Source organism: Gymnogyps californianus, chromosome 7, assembly GCF_018139145.2.
Source record: "Gymnogyps californianus isolate 813 chromosome 7, ASM1813914v2, whole genome shotgun sequence".
Classification (NCBI taxonomy): Eukaryota; Metazoa; Chordata; class Aves; order Accipitriformes; family Cathartidae; genus Gymnogyps; species Gymnogyps californianus.
The window spans coordinates 33481605-33503928 of NC_059477.1; the positions used below are offsets into that span (position 1 = coordinate 33481605).

The 22324-nt window shown below is 41.0% G+C and overlaps 2 protein-coding genes across 4 annotated transcripts; one reads left to right on the forward strand and one right to left on the reverse strand.

Annotated features, from left to right (window-relative positions):
- Positions 1-1043: 1043 nt before the first annotated feature.
- Positions 1044-9043, reverse strand: DTX3L (deltex E3 ubiquitin ligase 3L). Its single transcript, XM_050899507.1, has 5 exons — positions 8701-9043; positions 8168-8388; positions 4652-6193; positions 3688-3905; positions 1044-2077 (listed from the first exon to the last, which is right to left on the reverse strand). Exons 1-5 carry the CDS (start codon positions 8873-8875, stop codon positions 2008-2010), a joined length of 2226 nt encoding a protein of 741 aa, XP_050755464.1. The 5' UTR covers positions 8876-9043; the 3' UTR covers positions 1044-2007.
- Positions 8879-20645, forward strand: PARP9 (poly(ADP-ribose) polymerase family member 9). Of its 3 annotated transcripts, none has more exons than XM_050899503.1 (10): positions 8879-9020; positions 9517-9556; positions 10996-11828; positions 13263-13490; positions 13570-13791; positions 15030-15105; positions 15568-15942; positions 16710-16858; positions 18316-18490; positions 19703-20645. In XM_050899503.1, exons 1-10 carry the CDS (start codon positions 9006-9008, stop codon positions 20008-20010), a joined length of 2421 nt encoding a protein of 806 aa, XP_050755460.1. In that variant the 5' UTR covers positions 8879-9005; the 3' UTR covers positions 20011-20645. The 3 variants fall into 3 exon arrangements, with proteins under 3 accessions (XP_050755460.1, XP_050755462.1, XP_050755461.1); XM_050899505.1 differs by lacking the exon at positions 19703-20645 and adding an exon at positions 17286-17411 and having other exon boundaries at positions 18316-18363; XM_050899504.1 differs by lacking the exons at positions 18316-18490; positions 19703-20645 and adding an exon at positions 17286-17912.
- Positions 20646-22324: the final 1679 nt, after the last annotated feature.

The following is a 22324-nucleotide window of genomic DNA, read 5'->3' on the forward strand; positions in this document are numbered from 1 at the left end:
CCGACATGTCAGCTAGGTGAGACATTTTCAACCGAGTGCTCAGGGCTTCCCCTTGCGAAGGTTACAGATTTCAGCTGTTTCTTGCTGCATATTTTACTAATGTGCCCAAATATGAGACACTAAAGTAGCAGATAAATGAAAAATTTTCCCCCTAACTTCACTGAAAGTTCATTGAGGAAATGGGTAATAACCAACTGTCATTAAGCGCGATAAGCACGGGCGGATGTCAGCTAAATATAGGTGTTGTCAAACACGCTGCTGAGCAGACCCACGAGGACGCCTTTGTTTCTCGGTGGGCGATTAATCTTTTGTTTCCTAATGCACTGTTCTCTCAACAGTTAGCCCAGGTGCGTGCCCTCCTCCCTTGCCGTAACCCAGGCAAAATACCTGACTTTGACTGCAAATTGGGTAGATTTATTCCTAAACTGTACAGCTATGGTTAGAAAGTAAAGGTCTGTACAGCTGGTTATAGGAGAAAGGCTTGGGAGCTTTCAGTGACAGTCAACAGGACTCTGCTGCAAAACTTTGCCACAGACAAAATGGGAGCTGGTGAATTGTCAGATAGGGGTCTGACGTCGGTGAACTGGCTTATTGGGACAGAAAGTCAAAGGAGAGACCAAAGGAAGCCGGGGAGATTTGATCTTCACAGCTTGCTTCAGTGTGCAGAAAAGCATGGTCATTTGGGAAGAACTGGAATGTTGGTATCTTACTGCACAGAGAAGGGAGGAAACATGAAATAGTGTAAAATGTGAAAACGAATACGGTAAAACAAAACCACAGCAGGATAGACATCCCAATCCACATGGAAACCAAACAGTGCCCAATACTACAATATCTGAAAGTCAAGGTGGCAAAGTAGTACTGCCTGTTCACAATGCTGGAATCTTAAAAAAAAGAAAAGGAAGTGGCATGGGGTCCAAATCACCCCAAATCATGGCATTGCTGGGAAGCTCCTAAATTAAAAAAAGTATACAACTATACGTATCTAAAACAGGAGGGAAAACCTGTGCAGAAGAATGCAGAACTAGCAGACGGTATTTTTATATTTTATTTATTAGTTATATTCAATAGCCTAACAAAAATGGTTGAAGTCACTAACAATTATGGCTGCATTAGGTGAAAGCTATTCATCTCGCACCACCACAAAGGTAATTAGCAGACTATTTAGACAGTGCAGAGTAGCAACGAAGTATCTTTATAATACAATTTAAACCATGTATTGGAAGCAATGGGAAGAATATAGTTTTATTGTTGTAAAGCTGACTTGAAATTTGTATTTAAGCTTAAACACGACGGAAGGCACAGAACCAGGACCCCATTATCAGAGACGGCCACAGGCACTGCTCCTTTCCCTTTGCTCTAGCGCGGCTCTGAGCATTCAGCACTTCTGCAGGGTTAAAAATACAGCATCCATGTACCCCCTCATACATTATCCATACTAATTTCATGTTTAAAACCCAAACCACTAATGCCATTTCTACCCTGAAAAGGAAAAGCAGCAAAAGATCATAGCCTCATCACAACTGATACTATAACAGCTGCATAAAAATTTTCCAGCAGATGGGTTATGTCATGCTATCCATGATGACAGACGTAATAACACAAAGCTAAAGTAAGCATTTGATCGAATAAAAGCTAGTAGCAGATCTATTGGTTTTGGTGGTCAGACTGAAGACTTGTGGGAAAAAGTGCAGATCAGATTCACTGGTAAAGTAAGATACACAATTTGATATTCGACAAGTGCAACAAGTACTGATGCTGCACTCACAAGACTCAAATTCTGTAAAGGTTACTCATAGAGGGAAGCATTATTCAAGGAAGTAAATGATGTGTAAAAAGAACATATATCGTTTGATGAAAGAAGATTACTTTTCTTAGCTGACTGCGAAATACAAGTGATTTAACTACAGCAGTTGAACAAAGTAACTTCTTCTTAGTGCTTGAATAGTAAATTAACTGCTACATGTTCAGTTATTACACTTAAGAGCTGACAGTTGATAAATTTCTTTATTCAATTCCTCTTGCTTTCAATTCTGATCGAACCCGCTGCAGGTAATCAGGATCAGGGTAACCAAAACTAGGAGAAGAAGAAAAGAATTGTTTAGGCTACTTCTGCAATGAAGCACTTGACAGTTCTACAGGACCTTCTCATCAAAATCTCTTAAAACACTTTACAAATTGTATGCACTTACTTCTTACTCTATAGAGAAAAGACCCTATTTTGCAGGTCAGAGAGGTGGTACAGAGAGGGTAAAACTGAAAACTTAAGAAAAGGAGCTGCTGAATTTGGTTGTCCAAACTGACACCAACAACTTGATTTTCAAAGCTGCCTGCTGTCTCACTTGAAAATGATAGGGCGCTTGGCTATACATCTTTCTAAAAATCAGACCTGAAGTGTATCCAAGTGAGCATTCAAAACACAAATATAATGGCACCTCTGGATTTTAAGTAGTGCATCACCCAAGGTGTGTATGAAGCAAGTGATAACTAGGGAGAGCATTTGGGCAGAGGAGGGGATAAAGTAAAACTGATACTTTTTGTTCTTTTATGATCCTAGCCCAGGAAGGAGGATTTGGACACAAATCTTTAGAGCTTGCAGGAAGACACTTGCCCCTGAGAGGCTGCAACAAGCTTGAAAGGACTGTTCCAAGCCTCCCTCTTGTCTCTGTAAGATTTTTTTCCAGGAGCCAAACAGTTTACTGATACAATCTGTAGTTAATCATATCTTTAAGAATGGTCAATTGTATGTGCATTAAGGGGTGGAACGTAGTGATCCTGACCAGAAGACCATTATACATTGAGGAATTAGTGATCCACATAACAGCTAACCGGGGCAGGCCCAAGCCTGTGCCACACTGTGCCGTGCCGTGCTGCACGTGTGGCGTGGCCTTCAGGCTTGTGTTGGGCTGTGCACATCCCACGGCCGCATGACAGACTCAGCCAGCTCACTCTAAGAGAGGTGCTGCAGGCAGCTCCCACTCGGTACCGGTGATTACGCCACCTGTATCCCCTTGCCTTTAGAAGTGCAGCAAGTCCTCAAGAAATGCTGAATAGAGTTGTCTTCTACTAAGAAAATCCTGTAATAGCTCGAACAACCAAAATGGGGTAACCTTTTCTATGGACGGGGTTGGCATGGCATCCTGTGCTCTGATCGGAGGCCCGCCGAATGCTGCGCAACTCGGGGTTCCTACCATCTAAAAGGACATAACCATATCTACACTACTATCTCTTTCTTCTTGCTGTTAGCTCTAATAAGTAGAATGTCAAATCATATTTTACAGAGTCTGAGTGCCATCTTTACTGGGATCATAACGGACCAGCACCTCCTGGTGCAAAACAGCAGGTAACAGAAGAGGCTGAGATCCGGAGTCCAACCTTAGCTGCTATCAAGAGCTTGCTGTCCTGTTCTGTACTAGAAGTAGTTTCTAATCAGATCAGTTACTAACTGAGTAGGTGCTTTACACAACTCACTGGTTAATGAGTGGCCTGAGAGGCAACAGAAGACTAAGCTCATCCTTGTTCCAACTGCCCAAATTGGTGAAGGTGATTCAGGTCTGGATCCATAGAGCACTCCACAATCACTTTGTTAGTGATAAAATCTGAAAGCTCTAATGTGGAAAATATTCAGGGTAGTCTTCCTGACACATCTGAGTAGCAACAAAATTACAGAAAGAGAAGACTACTTACTTGGTAGGTCCTCCAGTCATGGAAGTTTTGTGGTGAATATCATTCCATGTGATAACACCTTGTGCACCAGTAGTACGTGACTGCCCCACTGTGAAAATCAATTTTTGGTTAAAGGCTCTTCTGAGGAGCTGCAGAATTTCTCGCCCTTCCTTATTGTCAGGTAAATACGCTTTTCGAGAAGTTGCATAATAAGGTTTCCCTGGGTTTGGATGGTTGCTCTGTTTTGTAGAAAAACAAAACAAAAACACATTGTATATCATAAATGCATTGAAAGTGTGAAAATTACACATCCCAGCTTTTGCAATACTTTTTATCCTGTCTTTGATTCAGAAGGACATAGTGTGAGTGATGACTGATTTTGAGGTGTGTTTTTCTCATTAGACAATTTCTTTCATATAAGTTTCATTCACATTTTCCTGTCATCACTCATGCATCCATTCTTATTTTTAAATTTGTTTTTTCCTCTTTGGTCTCCCACATGCATGTCACCCCGCCCCTGACTTTTTCATTTATCCCATTTTCAGTCCTAGTCATGACTTTTAAGCACATAACATAAGCTGATTTCTCACCTGGAAAGCTTACAAACCAGCCTGCTATTCATTTTTGTCCATTGGTGTCGGCAGCTAGGAGAATGCCTCAGAGAATCCTCATTATACTCGCAAAATTTTGTTTACGTGATATCACTCCATAGATTTCAGTTCAGTTATTCCCAATGTACAAATTAAAGACAGGTAGCTCTGTCCTGGTGCATATAAAATGGAGGGCTACCGTTTGACTATTTAATTCCTACTATATTACTTAGTCGCACCCAAAAATACTGAATTAAATACTTGCAGATTTGTACAGAACAAAGAAATGTCTCTCCTGGACATGCATTAAAATTGTGGAAAAATAGTTAATTTTATATTCAATATTGGTTTTGTTGTGGGAAAAATATCTTTTACGAATCTTTAAATATACTTACAGTTTGAATACCACTGTGCATACTATATGTAATCTCAATAGTACCACAACGGGGATAACCAGGGAGAGCTGAAGACACTACTCTAGTTGACATTGTTCCCTCTGGTTGGTCTCCTTTCATGAGTCCGTAGACAGTATTACAAACAGGACAAGTTTGCTTATAAGCCATGGCCTGGTCGATGCAAAGTTTACAAAATGCATGATTGCACTTTTTCAGTACTTCTTTATGTTTAATACTCTCCATGCAAATCGGACACACATCTTTGTCTTCTTCTTTTGTCTTTGCCTTAGACTGTCCTTCAGAAGAAAGATTATTCTTTTGCCTGCCATTGTATTTCTTCTCAGATGCTCCTGTAGCTTCTTGATAGCTGAGATCAGAGGACAGTGGCATCCTATTTTTAGTTTGTGTTGAGTCTTCAATGATAAGAATGTTCATAATGTGCTTTTCAGCAGCGTAAATATGGTTTGGTAAACCACTTAAGATTAATTTGTCTTCCTTCTTCTGAAGTTTTACATGCAGATCTTCCAATTGTTTTCCATTAAGTAGCATATTTAATCTTTTCTTCTGATCTTCTGAAAGCTTCAGGCTGATGGGTTTTTCTCTTAACTTTGCAGAGGCACTCTGAAATGCATTGATGAAACTTTCAGTAGCATGTGAAGACATATCAGAAGTTTTGACCCTAGGCCTAAATATTATGAGCATCTTCTGGCCATATGAACTGTCTTTCTTTTCTATTACCGTATCAAATTTGTCTTTAATGTCTTCAATTTCTTTGTTTAATATTGTTTCCAACAATTTAAATACAGAAGCATCAACTTCAATTCCATTCCTGTATTTGTACAGTTCAGATGATATTTTCATATTCTTTTCAGCTTGGCTGTTCTCACCACCTTCTGCTAGAAATTGTTTGGCAGCTAAAATCTCACTCGCTGGACCACGGAGTAGCAACTGATTCCCTTCCTCTTTGGCAAGAAGATTACGAAACCTAGCATTTAATTTTATTATTGTCTCATTTAACGTGTACCTGTTTGTTACAGGAATTTTTTCCTGTTTCAGATCTTCTACGCTTTTCTGAAAAGTTCTGATAAAAAAATCGTTAGCTCCTTGTATTGATGCAGGACTTTTACCAGAAGTGAAGTGTACTGATGTCGTTCCGTTGTAATGATCTTTATTTCTTACACACACTCCGAAACGTTCACATAGTACTTTGATTTGTTCTTTGCAGGTATGACTGAAATATTCATAGAGAGCTGATGGAACTGTAAGCTCATTCATTTCTTCAGTATTCAGACCATTTTCATCTTTCAAACCCTTCTTACTTTCAGAATGTGAAAAATCATGGTTTGGGTCATTGCCTGCAAGGATATCCTTAAAGTAGTGATAAGCTTTTTCAATATCTGTAAAATCTCCCGTCAATTTCTCAGAGCCATCAATATCAAGATTTCCTTCTCTTTTTAAATTTGGACATATAATGGTAATTTTCTCCCTTTGCTGTTCAGTGAACATACTGGTATTCAAAGTTGCAGATACTGTAAGAAATATCTAAAGAGAAGACAAGAAGATATCAATATTTGTTTTTTCTAAGGTTCCCTGCTTGCTGCTTCTATATTTTGAGTAAGGGAAAGCTCTGTACATCTCAGTAGGGCCAGATTACTACAGACAAATTTGCACACAGTGTTTCTTTTATGTCACGTATACTGACATTACACACACGTAAGTAAAGCAATCTGCTTCTAAGTCAGCAGCAAAAATGAAATCTGTTAATGTCATCAGCATTGCAGGAACAAAGACAATAACTTTGCTACTTAGTTTGAGACTGTAACCAGTACCCCCTTCTCCTGACCTCTGGTAATATGGTTAGCATAGCTAACACCATTCTATAAGGCAAACGGCCATTCTCTGTGACCGAGCTGGTCACGTAGTAGTCCGTCTTCCCCTCATTATCAGGCCCTGAAGGTCCTGCGCACCGAGTAGACGAAGCAAGCAGATTTCTTCTTCCCCTCCCTATCTTCCTCAAGGTTCCTGGGCACCAGGCCAACTACTCCCCTCCTTACTGGCCTTGAAGGTCCCAGGCACCCTGCCAACCAGGTGGTGATGACCCCATCATAGAACAGGGAAGCGTTACAGCATGCAGAGCACTGTCTACAAAATCAAGCAGTTACAAGTCCTAAGTGGGAACCTGGACTGCAACTGCTGCTGGACAGTAAGACCTGTGATCCCCCAGTGGTCAGGGACACCTCCACCGTCCTCTGCTTCCTCTGAGGACTGAGTGAATGATTAGTATTCTTCTATGTGTTTCTCGAGTCTAGATTATGATTGTTATATTGATACGGCAAGCCAAGTACTACGATTTGACATGATCTGCAGAGGGTCCAGGTGATTAGAAACCATAAACTAAGCTGTACTATAAAATTCAGTGCTACACTACTTATAAAATTGTACTACACTGACTCTGCTTGTAGAAATCCTGTGCTATTCTGATCATTAATTCTACGCTATGCTAATCATAAAATCCTGTTACAAAAAATAAAGCTTTAATTGTAACTACAACTTAGTGCCATCATCATTCTGCCAAGGATCCCCCAAAGAACCTGTCTGTCCCCTTAGTGTTGGGTGACAGAGACACAACATATTTTAACAGCACATATAAGTTATATTACATTGTTCTCTGATGATGTTAGACTTTCTAGTTTTCTCTTACTATCTTTCTTTAAAAAATTCCCAAAAGTCATGCTTGAGTAACTCAGGGTTAAGGCAGAAAAGAGGATCCTGAAAAATAATAACAAACATGTTGACATCTCAACTTTGCACAGACAGAAGGATAGGGAAATTTGCAGTATACTGCTACAGATCTCAGATAACCACTACATTAGCACATGCTATACCTCAAAAGCTACATCTGTGCTACTACGCAAAACAGGGTAAACCCTCTGGGCCAGATACCAGTGTCTCCGTAGAGCGACATCCACATCATGTAACATGTAGCTTGGCCCTACTCCGTGTCCCTAACACACAGTTAATCTTTTCTGCGTATCTTTTAGTTCAAAGTGTCTGAAATAATGTTTGCCGTGCTACATCCCATCAGAGCAGATTTTTTTAACACTGAGGTATGGGATGGAAGCGATTAGGGCTGCTTGAAGGTGCAAAATATGCTGAAATAGTTAGAGGTCTGTGTAGCAGGAAAGGATCCAAATCTCATACAGTTCTTCCACCTTTTGGGAGCAGTCCTTGGTGCATACTATCCCCCGAAACCTGCCAGGGTGCCGCTTTGAGGAGTAGTGGTTGGCATGTGCCAAAGCCATGCTGGAGAACATGCTGCCTGTTAACATGTGTGGACAACCTGTGGTCCAGCACTCAAGTCGCTCCTTGCTCCCATTTTACTGACTAAGATAATGTAACTGACATTTGCTTGGCATGAAATATTGAAGTGCAACATAAAGCAATGCAAAGGACTCATGGAACTACAAGCGAGGCAGGTCATGCAGTAACTGCTTGTTACTGCTCTTCCTGATGTACCTTTTTGGTAATGACTTCTCTTGCCGTCTCTCCATGGCCTTCGGCTGCCTGCTGCTCCTGCTGAGGTGGGGAAGAGCTGGAAGGGACAGAGCAGCTGGACGAGGCCTGCTCTGTAAACTCGCTCTTGCCCTCGTCCCCTTCTCCCGGCTGGATGACTATCTTCAGGCGTCTGGCACCGATTTCCAAGACGTGATCTGTGCGGGATTCCACGCTCTTCTTATCTGCAGTAATTTGGGGACAGGCAGATAGAGTTACCTGAGAACTTGACGGCTACAAGCGGCCCCAGAGACCGCCTGCCCTTTGCCCGCCCGCGCACTAGCCCAGGGGCGCAAGATGGTGCCGTCGGCAGCCATTTGCTGCCCCCTCACACGGCTGCGGGACCCGCGTGCGAACAGCCCCGCCGGGGCGGCTGGGGCTCAACCGCCCCCTCATCCCCTCAGTGCCGGCGGCGGGGGCATACCGAGCCGCGGGCCCCGCCGCCTGCAGAGCCGCACCGCACCACCCGCCCCAGCCCCCCTCCCCCGCCCCCGTACCTCGCTCCTGCTGAAAGCGCACCCAGTAGGTGCCGGGCTCGGGGCCCATCTGCACCTCGCACTCGCCGCCCCCCGACCGCTTCCCTGACTGGAAGTAGCTCTGGAGCTTGAGCATCGGCTTCTCGCCGGCGTCGGGTGCGGGGCAGAGCCGCACGAGCATCAGCGACGCCGCCATGATGCCTGCCGCTTGCTCGCTTTCGCTTTCGTTTCCCGCTCCGCCGCTCGGGGCCGCGGTTCCCCGCCCTGCGCCCCGCTCCAGGTCCTGGCGCTGAGGAGGAGACGGCCGTGCCACGCAGCGCCGGTTAATGGGGATCTTCCAGGTAACAGAGCGGGCCTGGGGTGGGGAGGAGGGCCCGAGGGACCGGGGCTGGCGCCTGCCCCCCCTGCGGGGCGGCCCGCCGCTGAGCAGCAGCTCCCTCACGGGCCCGGGGAGCTGCGGCGGGAACTGCCCCTGAGCCACAGGCCAGGACGGGCTCTCCGGGGCTTTGCGCACCCCGCTGCCAACGGGGTTTAGGCACTGGGGAAAGAAAAAAGTACTGTTCTCTGGCTTGGCTCTCGGGAAGAAGTAAAATTTCCCGGTTTCTCACCACCCACAGGTCAGCTGGGGCTAGAGGAAGCTGTGGGTAACTTCACCTACAGTGGTCCGGTCACTGTAATTTCAGCTCTGAATAGTGTTTTACATATTAGAAAACTTCATACAAATTTTTGAAAAGGTAGTGCTGCTGGTTTTGCTTGCAACAGAACCGCTCCTGTAGGAACGCAGCCCATCAGGTAGTAACATGTATTTTCTCTTTCTTGTTTTTTTTTTTACAATAGAGTTACAGTCCAGAGACCTCGGAAGAGAAGAACGGTTTAGGTAAGCCTCTCATTTAGCCATCTGCAAAGCGTGTTCCTGTTTTTAAGTTGAAAATTGCCAGCTACAGCTAGCAAACTAGAAAACATCAACGTGAAATAGCCAAAAGAAACCTGAAATGTATGAATTAGACACGGTTATGAATCAACATTATTATTCATTACTTCAACAGGATTTGCTTGCGTTTCTCTTTTTAAAAGTAAGAGCTCAGAAGTGTTTTGATGAATCAGTGTGTATACTTTGTAAGTGCAAAATGTTAGACTCTTTTTGCAAGCAGGTAGCATACCTCGGAGGAAAGTTTGATTAAACTCATACAAATTGATTTACACTAATTAACATAACTACTGCATATAGTACTGCTGATATCTGCCAGAAGAGGGCTGTCTAGCCATAGTGGTAATATAAAAACTGCCCCACTCTTTACCATTATTTTTGTTCCCTAAAAAAAGTGGTTTAAAAAGCCTTCTGAATTCATAAGTTCCATACAAAGAAAGAACTTGCTTGTGGGCTTTAAGCGCAGACCAAAGAAGATCCGCATAATTAAAGACAAAGCTCAGCATAAGATCTGTGTGGCACAGTTAACTGAACGTCTCGGCAAGTGTTCCTCTGCCGGTGTGGCTGTGAGTCACTGACTCTGCAAAGGCCTGGGTTACTCACCCTGGGACCTTGCTGGAAATCAGTAACAAAATGCTAAGAATGCCCTGTAGAGGGCAGAGGCAGGCTTCAGCCTGCTCAGCAAAACGAGCTGAGAGGGGTAGAAGTGGTGTTTTCTGCTTTTACAAGCATTTTGAAGCCCTGATTATGGCATAGCTTTTCACACTTGCTTTCTCAGCTGGAGTTTTAGTGGCAAATGCAGCACAGCATCACGATGGCACTGCAGCCAGTTAACAAAGCCCTGTAAGAGCATCTGTTTCAAAGACGTTCCTCTCACACTTGTCTGCTCCTTTTTCCTCCTCACCATTTATTCTCAGCCCATTCAGTTGTGCTGTTGCATCTTTGAGGTTGGTGCTCTAAATCAAGTTAAGTTTTGTGGTGTGGTTTTTTAATTCGGATTATGTTACTGATTCATTTAAGAATATGTCCCCGACAAAGGTTGTGTCAGCCTAATGGTGGGGAGAATAAACAGTAGGAAAGAGAGAGAGAGAGAACAAGTAGCAGGAGGAGACACATCTTAACCTCCTCAGGTAAACAGTAAGGCAAACCAAAGCCCTCAAGTTACCACAGGCTCAGTGATACTGTTGTCATCTTTTAGTGCCTTTCTTTGCTTAGTTGGGCTTTCTAAGCCTATGAAAAGGGGAGAGAAAAGATCAGACTGTGCCAAAAAATATTGGTAAGTAATGACAGTAAGATAAACTTAAGAGCTATAAACCACACTTCTATATAAAAAGCAATGTTTTGGCAGTAGTATCTTGGATTTCACTTTATATTATTCTGTATCTTAGGGCCAAGCATGGTAATGGATGAGGACAGCTTGATGATCCCCATCAACAGAGATGCCTATGAAGTTCTTAAGAAAAAAGAGGACTGTCTAAGTAATCTCATTTACAAAAAGTTTGCTTGTAAATTGACCTTCAAAAGTACCAAATGCACTGTTGAAGTATACAGGAAAAAACTAAAGCAGGGAATTGACATTTGTGTTTGTAAGGATGATCTCACAAGACACAAGGCCGATGCTTTAGTGAATGCAGCCAATGAATATCTAGATCATGCAGGAGGCCTTGCTTTAGCCCTTGTGAATGCTGGAGGGCCAGAAATACAAGAGCAAAGCAATCTTTATATTCAAAAGTATGGAAAACTCACAGCTGGCAAAATAGCAGTGACAAGTGCAGGGAGGCTTCCTTGTAAGAAAATTATTCATGCAGTTGGTCCAAGGTGGACCATTTACGAAAAGGACAGATGTTGTGACCTACTTCAGGAAGCTATTATGAATGTTCTGAAGTACGTTAGTGCTCCAGAAAACACTATAAAGTCTGTGGCTATCCCAGCAGTGAGTTCAGGTATTTTTGGCTTCCCACTTGGTTTGTGTGCTCAAGTGATTGTAATGACTATAAAGGAATTTGTTGAGGCAAGTCCATCAAGCTGTCTCAGGGAAATCCGCCTGGTGAACATTTATGAGCCTACAGTTGCAGAAATGAAGAAGGCCTGTGAAGAGTTTCTGGGTGATACCAGTTCACTTCAGGAAACTCTTTCAGCTTCACCAAGCCAGCCTTCATGTTTCATCAAACATGGAGGCATTCGCTTGCGCATCATAAAAGGACTCCTTGAAGAGCAGAAGGTAAGTCTGTCCCATAATACATTGAACATGGAGTTGCCTCCAAGTCTTTGCAGGATTTGAAGCCCAAGAGTTCAGAACACATATTGTATCAGTCCACTAAATAGTTATCTTCTCAGCCTGATGAGAATTTACAAATGGTAAATATATTATAGCAGCAAGGAGTTGGTTTTTTCCCTAAATGGGTATTAAACATTAGAACATTTTTATTTCTTTTTTGTATACATGCTGTTATGGTATCATAGGAAGCAGCTAAAGATTGGATGATTAATAATAATATACCCCTATGTTAGTGTTTATCTTCTTATTATAACGTCATGAGAGTTGACATTTTATCATGCATTCCCTAGAAGTCTACTCTTATTTTTTGCCTTGCTTTTTTTCCTATAATTTATGTTCTCATAGATGCCACTACTGGAGTTATTCAGCAAACACTGAAACAGCTGAAAATAACTTATACAGATGATGTGCACCTTACCTTTAAACAGTGCATCATTTAAATTCATTTATTTAACTTTTTAGCTAGAGAATCTGATGCAAAATATATGAGCTTAGTCATAGTAATCCAACAGAGCCCTTAGACTGGAAGCTACATCACAGGAATGGCATTTGCTTTTAGCAAATACTGTATCTTAAAAAAATTCATAACTTTTATTTTAAAGAAGTATCTTAATTGAACAGGAAGTTCACTTTTTTGACGTGAGAGCAAAGGATCACAAAGTTGACATTGTGGGGAATTTTATTAACCAATTCTACAGCACTGAAAGATACCACATGCCTTCAAGACTATGAGGAAAATATGCTCCGAAGTCTTGTATCTTTAGATAATCTTCAACAATTAAAGTTAGAACGATTAGTGCTGTTATCAGCATTCTGTAAACAATTTTTTTGCATTTTATATATTTAATTTGAAATACAGAAGACCTACTACGGAAATCTACTGTTTCCACTGGGAATTGGAAGCAACCATAGCTTTGCAGTTCCCCTGTGTGCACTGACCCCGCTAGTTTGGTGACAAGTGTTTGCTACCCTAACATGGGGAGCATTTGCGTGGGCTGGGATAACAGACATAGCCAGAGTTCTCTCCTGCTCATTGATAATTGGCTGCAGAATTGCATTTGATGAGGCATGTATGGGACACTTCTATAGCTGTGGTAATAATTCTGTTGAATACACTCTGATGACTTGAACAGGTCTTATGCACACTGTTGGCTTCTGAAAAAAATATATGCATCTACTGCCACTAGAAGGTGCATACTTTGATGTATTCCAGCGCTGCCCTTAGTAGTAAGCAGTAAGAGAACCTTTCAAACAGCTGATCTGCTGCAGTCAGGCTTTTTTAAAGGAATTGTTCCTAGAAAGAGTGCTCTCTATAGTAGCAAAGCTTGCAAATAGTAAACTTGAAGTATACTGAAACTTTCCACTCTTTTCTTCCAGACTACAGCTATTGTTAATTCTGTGTCTGTGAATGGCGAGCCTTACTCTTCAGTTTCAAGAGGATTGCTGCAAAAAGCGGGTTCAGCTCTTCAGGATGAACTTAAGTCTCATCTTAGATATTCTTCGTCTTATAAGGAACTCATAGTAACACAAGGGTATAAGCTGCCCTGTGACTTGGTACTACACATTGTATGGCCGCAATACCACAACAAGGTGTTACTGCGTGAGGTGATGATCAGTTAGATTGGATTTCAATTGATTTTCATGTTGAGTGATGTGAGAACTAAAACACTTGTTTTTCCTGCAGGGATTAAAAGCTGCAGTGACAAGATGCCTGTATCACCTTCAGGACTGGCCAGAAACTCCCTCAATTTCTTTTCCAGCAAATGAGATTTGGTCGATAATGCTGCCTGTTGATACAGTGGCACAGATCATGATTGAACAGGTTTTAAATTTTGCGGGGGCACACCCTGAGAAGAACATAGATGTGCAGTTTGTCCTTTGCCCAGGTGACTACAATGAATATCAGGTAACAAATTTGTCGTTAACTACCAATAAGGAAAACCCAAAACTGTAAAAATATTCCCATAGATGACTACAAATTAAGATAATCTGAATTCTGTACTACTTATAACATTTGTGAGTGGCAGGTCCCTTTATGAAACTATTTGTTTCATTAACAGGTATTATTAATCTTTACAAATCTTTATTTTCTCTTCAGTAAACCAGAAGTCTTCACCCTGTGGTCTGATAACAAGGGGAGGGAGCTCTGAAATTCTCATGACTGTCAGTGAATTTATAAGAAAGAGTCTACTCTTAACTCATTAGGGAATAAACTTATTCCTCCTCAGGAAATTTCTTTAACCAACTTTTTTTTTGTATGAAGTTCCTAGGGCAAAACCCTATCAATACTTTATATGATCTAACATGATAGAAGGGTTGCAAACAGACAGTGAATAATTTCAACTGCAGTGTGCCATTTTCCACCTTTTGAATATTTAGCTGATGTGATCAATACACAACTATTTTAGATAGCCATCTATTATAAAAGTACAGAGTTTGCTTTTTTTCTCATTTAACTTCAACCATCCATTCTTTCAACAGGTGCAAGAACTAGGTGGAGGGGGGTTGGATCTTTAAGGTCCCTTCCAACCCAAACCATTCTATGATTCTATGATCAGATCCATGTTCTGTAACAGTCCCATAAATTCTAAAGGAAGGTGTATGACAGCTATGTGCTCATCACTTAATCCCTTGATAATCAGGGCACAGAAGAAACTCTCTTTGCTGAAAAAAGAAGGAAAGGCAATTTGCCAGATGCCAAATCCACTGCCTAGCAGAGTAGCGCTTCTCAGAGGCTTTCCATGCATGATCAGGAAGAGGAGCTTTGGGGTAAAGGCAGGGGAATAGTCTGGGTTTTAAAACTGAGTAAGGATTCATCAGCATTAAACTGCAAGTAATGAACACCTTTACCTACTGTGGTTCTCTGAGTTCCGGATATGGCACAACCACAAGGAGTAGGTAAAGGTGCCATTCAGTGTGTAAGGTGTCTTACCTTAGGAGACGCAGAAGAACAGGAATGCATTTGATATTGTCAGGAATAAAATTTTGGGAAAAGCTGACAGATGTCAGCTGTTAACAATTTCAGAATTGGGGGGGGGGGTGTAACTACAGCTGTAAACTGCTTCTCTAACAGAGTTTTGCAGAGACAAATTGCATACTTGACAACAGAGATTGCAAACTGCTCCTAAACTTTTCTCTTTCAAGGTTTTCCAGAGAGAATTTTGTTCAGCAGCGCACAAACTGGAAAAAAAGCAATATTACAACAGAAGTGATCATTTGAGTAAGTAATGAACAGAAGGGGCATTTCAAGTAAATGAGCACTCCAGATTTGAGAATCTGAAATCACATTCCTTTAAAAAGAACTTAGTATTTGCATGTGTCTTGGGGAAAGGGGGAGGCAAAAATGTGTGAGTGCTTTGCATTTTTACATCAATAGGAATGGAACTGGGCAATCTCTTATAAGATTTCCAAACATAAAAATTATCATCAGTGCCTAACTTCTTGGAAGTCATTTAGTGGAAGGCAAATAAATTCTGCATGTGTGTTTTTTGTTTTTTTTTTTTCCTGGAAACCTTACCTCCTGGTATCTAATCTTTTTTTTTTTTTTTTTTTTTTTTTTTGAGCATACCAGAATAGTGTGTTTCTTGCACTGTACATCTTGGATTACATATAGGAATTTGTGACAGCACTTGAAAGCTCTTCACTCTTCCAATATACTTGTATAAAAAAATCTTTCTTCCAGGTACAGAGTCAGGCAGTCAAAGCGTAAAAGAGACAGCAAATAATGAAACAGCTATTGAACTTAAAGGGAACACACGTACAGCTTTGGAAGCAGCAGAATCATGGATCCAAAGCTTGGTACAAATTCAGGAAAGTCACCGTGCTATTATTGAAAACAACTACATTTTTAGCCTCGGTAAAAAAGAGTTTGCAGAACTATCTCGAGAGCAGCATTCTAGTGTATGTGTATCAGAAGAAGTGAGAGGTGGAAAAGCAAGACTGGAATTTCAGGGCCCTCCTGATGCTGTGATTGATGCAGTGCTCGCAACTGAAAAATTACTGCTTCTTATGCAAGAGAAGACTACAGCCAACCAAGAGGAACTGCTGTACTTAATGGGTATGTAAAGTAAATAAGTGCCTAAATAAGGTCAAGTATGAAGCAACATATATCTATGTATTGCTGAGAGTGGACAGACATGCATTCAGTTCACACACATACTGAGCATTGCTTTAATTACCGATATTACTGTACTTTTATCACATGAGCCCCCGAAAGACCATTTGTTAGCTTTGGTTAGTCACTTGCCACTATTCCTGGTAGGGCACAGTTTATACAGGGGCTGGCCGTCGTTGTACAGCCAGCTCCAGGACAGCTTCACTTTAAAGCCTGGCCATGGGAGACTTACAAAATTTTCACTTAATTAACACATACCTTTGCTGAGCTCTTTTGCTAGCTACAGCTGGACCACTGTTGCAGGACCCACCAATGGACTTGTTCTGCAGAGTCCTTGACTTTCATTAACAGTTGATAGAACTAGCGGCATTACAAAAAGCTACCGAGTCATCAATTTTTCCTCGTGTTTGTATAGTCATTCAATATAGATACCATTATATGAAAGTTGGGCTGTGGAGAGATGTAATGGAGAAGATAAATTGCTTTTCTTTGGTTCCCTCTCTCTCAGGTTTCTTTAATAAATGTAGAAAAAATGCATAAATATATACGTATCAGTCCCTCTCAATATTAGCCTCTGGCATTACTTCGGAGAATACTTAACATTCTTTGTTCTTAACTAAACTACCAAACTAAAGTATTGGATCCCTCCTTCTTGCCTTTGCTTCAGATATTATGATATATGAAAATTTTACTCCCTTATTTGTATCCAGGCCAACCAGAAACAGGTCAGCTTTCAGAAGGACACCTTCACAAGACAAACGCTACTGAATGCGTCCAGATTTCACTGGTGGAATCACACCTTCAGGAGTTTAAAGACAGACAGAAACAGTTTGAAAAAGCTGGGCTTTGTGTTCTCAAGGTAAAGACGATATTCATGGAAAAACTAAATCTCAGCTGATATACTTGAACTAACATTTTTAACATATGCTTAAAAAACTCAGATGAACTATTTCAATATATTGCTTTTAAAAATTAAGATCAAATCAGCCTAATCCTTAAAATAGATGTAGTCTTTACTCCTAACAAAAAGTATTTTAAACATAATGCAAATAACTACTCAGAAAGTGTGGTTAAATTCTGAGAAGTCCTTTTAACTGTACTGTATATTCTGTCTCTTATTTCATGCTTCAAATGTTCCTTTATAGGACTCTAGAGGAATACGAGATTGGTATGTTAGAATGAGTACAATATTCCAGGACACTAATGCAGTGTCTCTGTTTTCTTCTTGTGAGCTTGACACCAAAAATTAGCAACTGAATTTGTCAGAGTTATGATCTGATTTGTAGTGTATTGAAGCTGGGATCTTGCTTGGATATCAGCGCTTTACTGAACAGGAGGAGGATGAGGCTGCGCAACACAGAGAAATACAGAAGTTTGTAAACAGGGATTTGTGTGCCTAGTAGTAACAGCAGGTAACTGGAAACCAGACTGCCACGTGCCGAACTGCCTTTCATAGGAGAAAGGTATTTAACATTGAAATAATAGCAAATGCCAACCAGATGAAAGCAAGTGCTTCTTGATCTGCAGAACTAAAGACTTTGTTGAGTTTCACCGCAAAAGTTACATGAGAATTTAAAACAATGCTGCACTGAAGGCCGGTCATAGCTCAGTTAAATGACTTTTTTAAGAGAGCAGAAGCTTGATTGTGCTTCAGCACCTTTTTAGCTGTGCTTGTTTTTAGCTGAGCAGTCAGAAGTCTGGCATGAGCGGGTTGCTGGAGAAGAGGCCTTGCAGGCCCCGGGTACTGACTTGCTGTGGGACTGTGACTGGCCCACTGGTGGAGTCAGGTATGCCAGCGAGAGCTGCAGCGTAGCCAATTCGCCTCAAGTTCTGTGTGGTGTTACGCTGCATGCAGCCACGCTTTCGAGACACAAGCCTAACGTAAAGGCCCTCTTATCTGTGGACCTTTCCCCCCCCCCCCCCCCCCGAGAGCTGTAAAGTTTTGATCAACTAGAGCTGAGGTTCTCCACGCCTTACAGGACACTTGCGGTTCTTGACAAGATTAGGCTGTAAGCACCTGCACAGCTTATTCTCATCTATGGCTGATACTCAATCTGTTCAGCACAACTGAAGTACTGGAAATCAGTACACTAGGATATATTACCACTGATTTCAATGAGAGGCGTGGGATAGTGGCACGGTTCTTTTTCTGTGGATCAGTTACACACTTCACATACCTTATCTGCTACGTGGTCAATGCATATAAGCTAAATCAAAGGTTCTTACATTGAAGAACATAGCCTGAACAAGAGCACTCATGGATTTCATGGATATTGGTCTCCGTTTGCTTATACTACACTATTATTTATGTTACAGATTGAAAAGATACATAATCCTCTTTTATCTGCTGCATTCCAACAAATGAAAAAAAAAATAGAAGAAAAACAAGGTACCTCCAAAATAACCCACAAGTTGTACCAGCATGTTCCTGCTGAGTTCTGTAGCTCGGTATGCCGAACTGGATTTCACAGGATGTATTCTCCACCAACAGGTAATAACTTGCTTTGGCGTCTTTAATCAAAATGAACAGTGACTGACTACTAAAGTTGGATTAAAATCAGAAAAAATGGCATTCCTAAACAAGAACTGTTTCTTACCTGCATTTAGAGTCATATGAGCTTACTTTTTTATCTACAATAAGATTTTCCTGTTTTTCCTTTCTGATACTGTAAAGTCAGTAAGGCTCTGGGAGGATAAGCCTGGATTCTAGCCTAGCCCAGACACTGTTGACAGAATTGTTAATATACCCATAATGTCATGTCCAAGTTATATTTTGCTGCATCACTCTTTGAAGAAAGTCAACGTCCCTATTTACCCGCCGCAAACACGCCTTCAGCAGCTTGATCCTTTAAAACATGTTCAAAGGAATCACAGAATAATTGAGGCTGGAAGGTACTTCTGAAGGTCGTCTGGCCTAACCTCCTGCTCAGACCAGGTGCGGTCAGAGACAGCAGGTAATCTGACGGAGCAGACTGCCATTCAAACTAGAGTACGCTTAGGAAGAAAGTTGTGGCGTCTATGAAATATTGTAGTAGACAGATGTTTTCAGAGACGGAAAGAATAAGCATTCAGTGCTTCATCCTGCAATAGGTGAAGGGCATGATATTTTGCTTGTCAAATGCAGAATTGGGATTTCAGGCAACAAACTGTTCAAAAAGTGGAGATTTGCCTTTCCTTGTCTATGCAATGTACACGGCACATTTTCACACTTTCAAAGTAATAAATAGGATGATGGTCTAATTTAATTCCTTTGCACTTTTCCACGTGATACTGTAATAGCATTTTTATGCAGCATTCTCCTTATAAATTTCAAAGCTTTTTTTTTTTTTGTAGTTTGCATTATTAAAATCTTACCTTCTTTGGCACTTATCAGAGTCCCTAGTACATGATGACTGAAGTGTTTATATAAGTACATTATATGTTTCTATCACTGGATTAACAGTTAAATCTGAACGATGGTCACTGGAGTAGCAGTTAAATTGGAATGGCCATCAGCCGTCATTGCTCATGATTTCAATGGGAGGTCAGTGCTAGCATCAAAGCCACTTCATGCAAATTTACTTCCAAAAGGACAGCACGCATTGAACAGTAACATAAAATGTCATACTGAATCAAGAAGCAGTCTTTTAGTACTACCACCCAAAGGAACCAACTTTTAAAGGCTTTTTTGTTTTCTTCTGAAAATTTTTCTTTCTTTTTCCAGAACAAAAATATGGAGCTGGCATCTACTTTAAAAGGAACCTGAAGAGCCTAATCGAGGGTAAAGATACGTGGGAAGCAGACTCTAAAGTGTATGTGTTTGAGGCTGATGTATTAACAGGCTTATACACTAAAGGCAAGCCATCTTATATTATGCCACCGGCAGTGGAGGGGGATGCCATTAAGGTGTATGACAGCTTAGTAGATGATGTAATCAATCCGGAGACCTTTGTCATTTGCAACAGCATTGCGGCCCTTCCACAGTATTTGTTGACTTGTTCCCAAGTGAGGGAGGGGTATACGGCCCTCTGAGGAAACCAGCAGCATCCTGAGTAAGAATTAATCAGAACAGTAGCTATTGTGAAGACCCCTTCAGAACAAAGTCTAGTACTTAGATTTTAAGAGGATGCTCTGCTTAGTAACATGCTGTGATCAAAGTGCCTCGTGCAATGTGCTCTGAAATATCCATGAACAAAAAAAGTAAAAGTCAGTCAGTACCTTAAGGACATTAGAACAAAATTATCTGTGAATGGAAACAAGGGAAAGCATCACAAAATACAGCTTAACATCTATCTGGTCATTTACTTTATGCCTTAAAGTGTTCTGAGCATGTGACTATGTACTTGATGTTTGCGTAGGTTGTCATTCTTCCATTACATTTTCTTAATCTGAGATATTGCACATGTTAGTGAAACCCAAGAAATCTTGGTTGTGCCTTTGATTCTTAAACTTTCTTTTGACTTAAGTAGGTGAATGTATCAGGTGAAAGCTGTTTCCCACTTAGGGACATGCTCTTAAATACACATAGTTATGACACGTGAGGCAATACTTCATGATTTCGCAATACTTCACGATTTCTAACAGTAGTTGCTGTTATAGTTTTTCTTAGTTAAGCTATTCCAAGCATTGTAGATACATGTATTCAAAATAAAAAGTATGAATGATGCTATCAGCTAATCTGTTACTTTTCCATATAGTCTTAAGAACGTGACTTGGACTGTGTTTGAGCTTCAGATTTCTCAGTGGTGTTCAATCTCTTTGAAAGGCTACAAAATAGTAGAGAACTGGTTCAAGCTACAGCTTGAAATTGCTCTTCAATTAATCTACCTTTACCAATATCTTTTAAAGATTACAGTGTCAACCGTGTAGCTAGGTATCCCCACATTGCTTCTGTAGTGACCTGAAGCCAGTAAATGGAAAAGCCTAAGAGCTATTATACTTATTTCAGTGTAAAAGGGGATTCAGTCCAGCTCTCAGGTACTTTGAAACTTTCTGTACTAAAGCCTGAAACTATGTCTGACATTAGCAGGGTTTAAAACAAATCTATTGCCTCAAACTAAAAGCTACGACCAGATTTGTCCAATCTGAAGCATTTAAAACCACCAGTTATGGCCCTAACTAAACACCTAAATGGCTTATAACAGTGCTGTAATACCAAAATAAAGGCTCATCTGTCAATATCAGGTCTGCTTCTAGATTGAGAAGTCACCTATGGTTAAAACTGTAATTATCTGGGGAGAAGAAGGGCTCGCATAAAACTATTAAAAAACAATGTTATCATATGAAAAGCATTTCATCCACATGTCCTGGTTTCAGCTGGGATAGGGCTAGTTTTCTTCTTAGTAGCTGGTACAGGGTGTTTTGGATTTAGCATGAGAATAATGTTGATAGCACACTGATATTTCAGTTGTTGCTAAGTAGTGCTTATCCTAAGTTAAGGACTCTTCAGTTTCCCATGCTCTGCCAGCAAGCAGGTGTGCAAGAAGCTGGGAGGGAGCACAGCCAGGACAGCTGACCCAAACTGGCCAAAGGGATATTCCATACCATAGAAAGTCATGCCCAGTATAGAAACTGGGGGGAGTTTGCTGGGAGGGGCGGATCGCTGCTCAGGCATCAGTCAGTGGGTGGTGAGCAATTGCATTGTGCATCACTTGTCTTGGGTCTAATTTATCTTTTTTTTTTTTGTTATATTCCTTTCATTACAATTATTCTTATTCTTCGTTCATAGTGTATTTTATTTTAATTATTAAACTGTTCTTATCTCAACCCATGAGTTTTACTTTTTTTTCCCTCCTCTCCACCCCACTGGGAACGGGGAGGGAGGAGCTTAGTTGCCAGCTGGGGTTAAACCACGACAACATGTAAAGCACTGTGCTAATGGAGAGCAGTCTGAACCCTAAAACACAGATGAAATCAGCATTTAGTAAAACTTTCCAAAATAATTTGTTAATGAATTCCCAGCACATTTGTGCTGCACCTGCAACTCCCAAGATAGTAGTCATAGTGCTAGGAACCACTCACAAGTCCAAAAGAAATTAAATTATAAAAGTCTAATTCTGAACTCTAAGTGAGGTTGCAAGTGGAAAATTTTTTTTACCATTGCAAAGCAAACTTTTAAATTAATATAGTGATATTTTGTTTGGGGGTTTTGTTTAATTATTTTTAAGATTAGCTGTGTCTACATTGTTGCAAAAGGGTAGCTTTGGTAGTGTGTGAGCCTAGTATGCTCTAGTATAATGTTAAATGGGGAAAACCCCCCATGAACTTGTAAGAACCATCTAACACATATGAGTCTTGTTCTCACAGAAATCCCAAGGTTGCTTTTAGATAGTATGCTGCAAGTTTG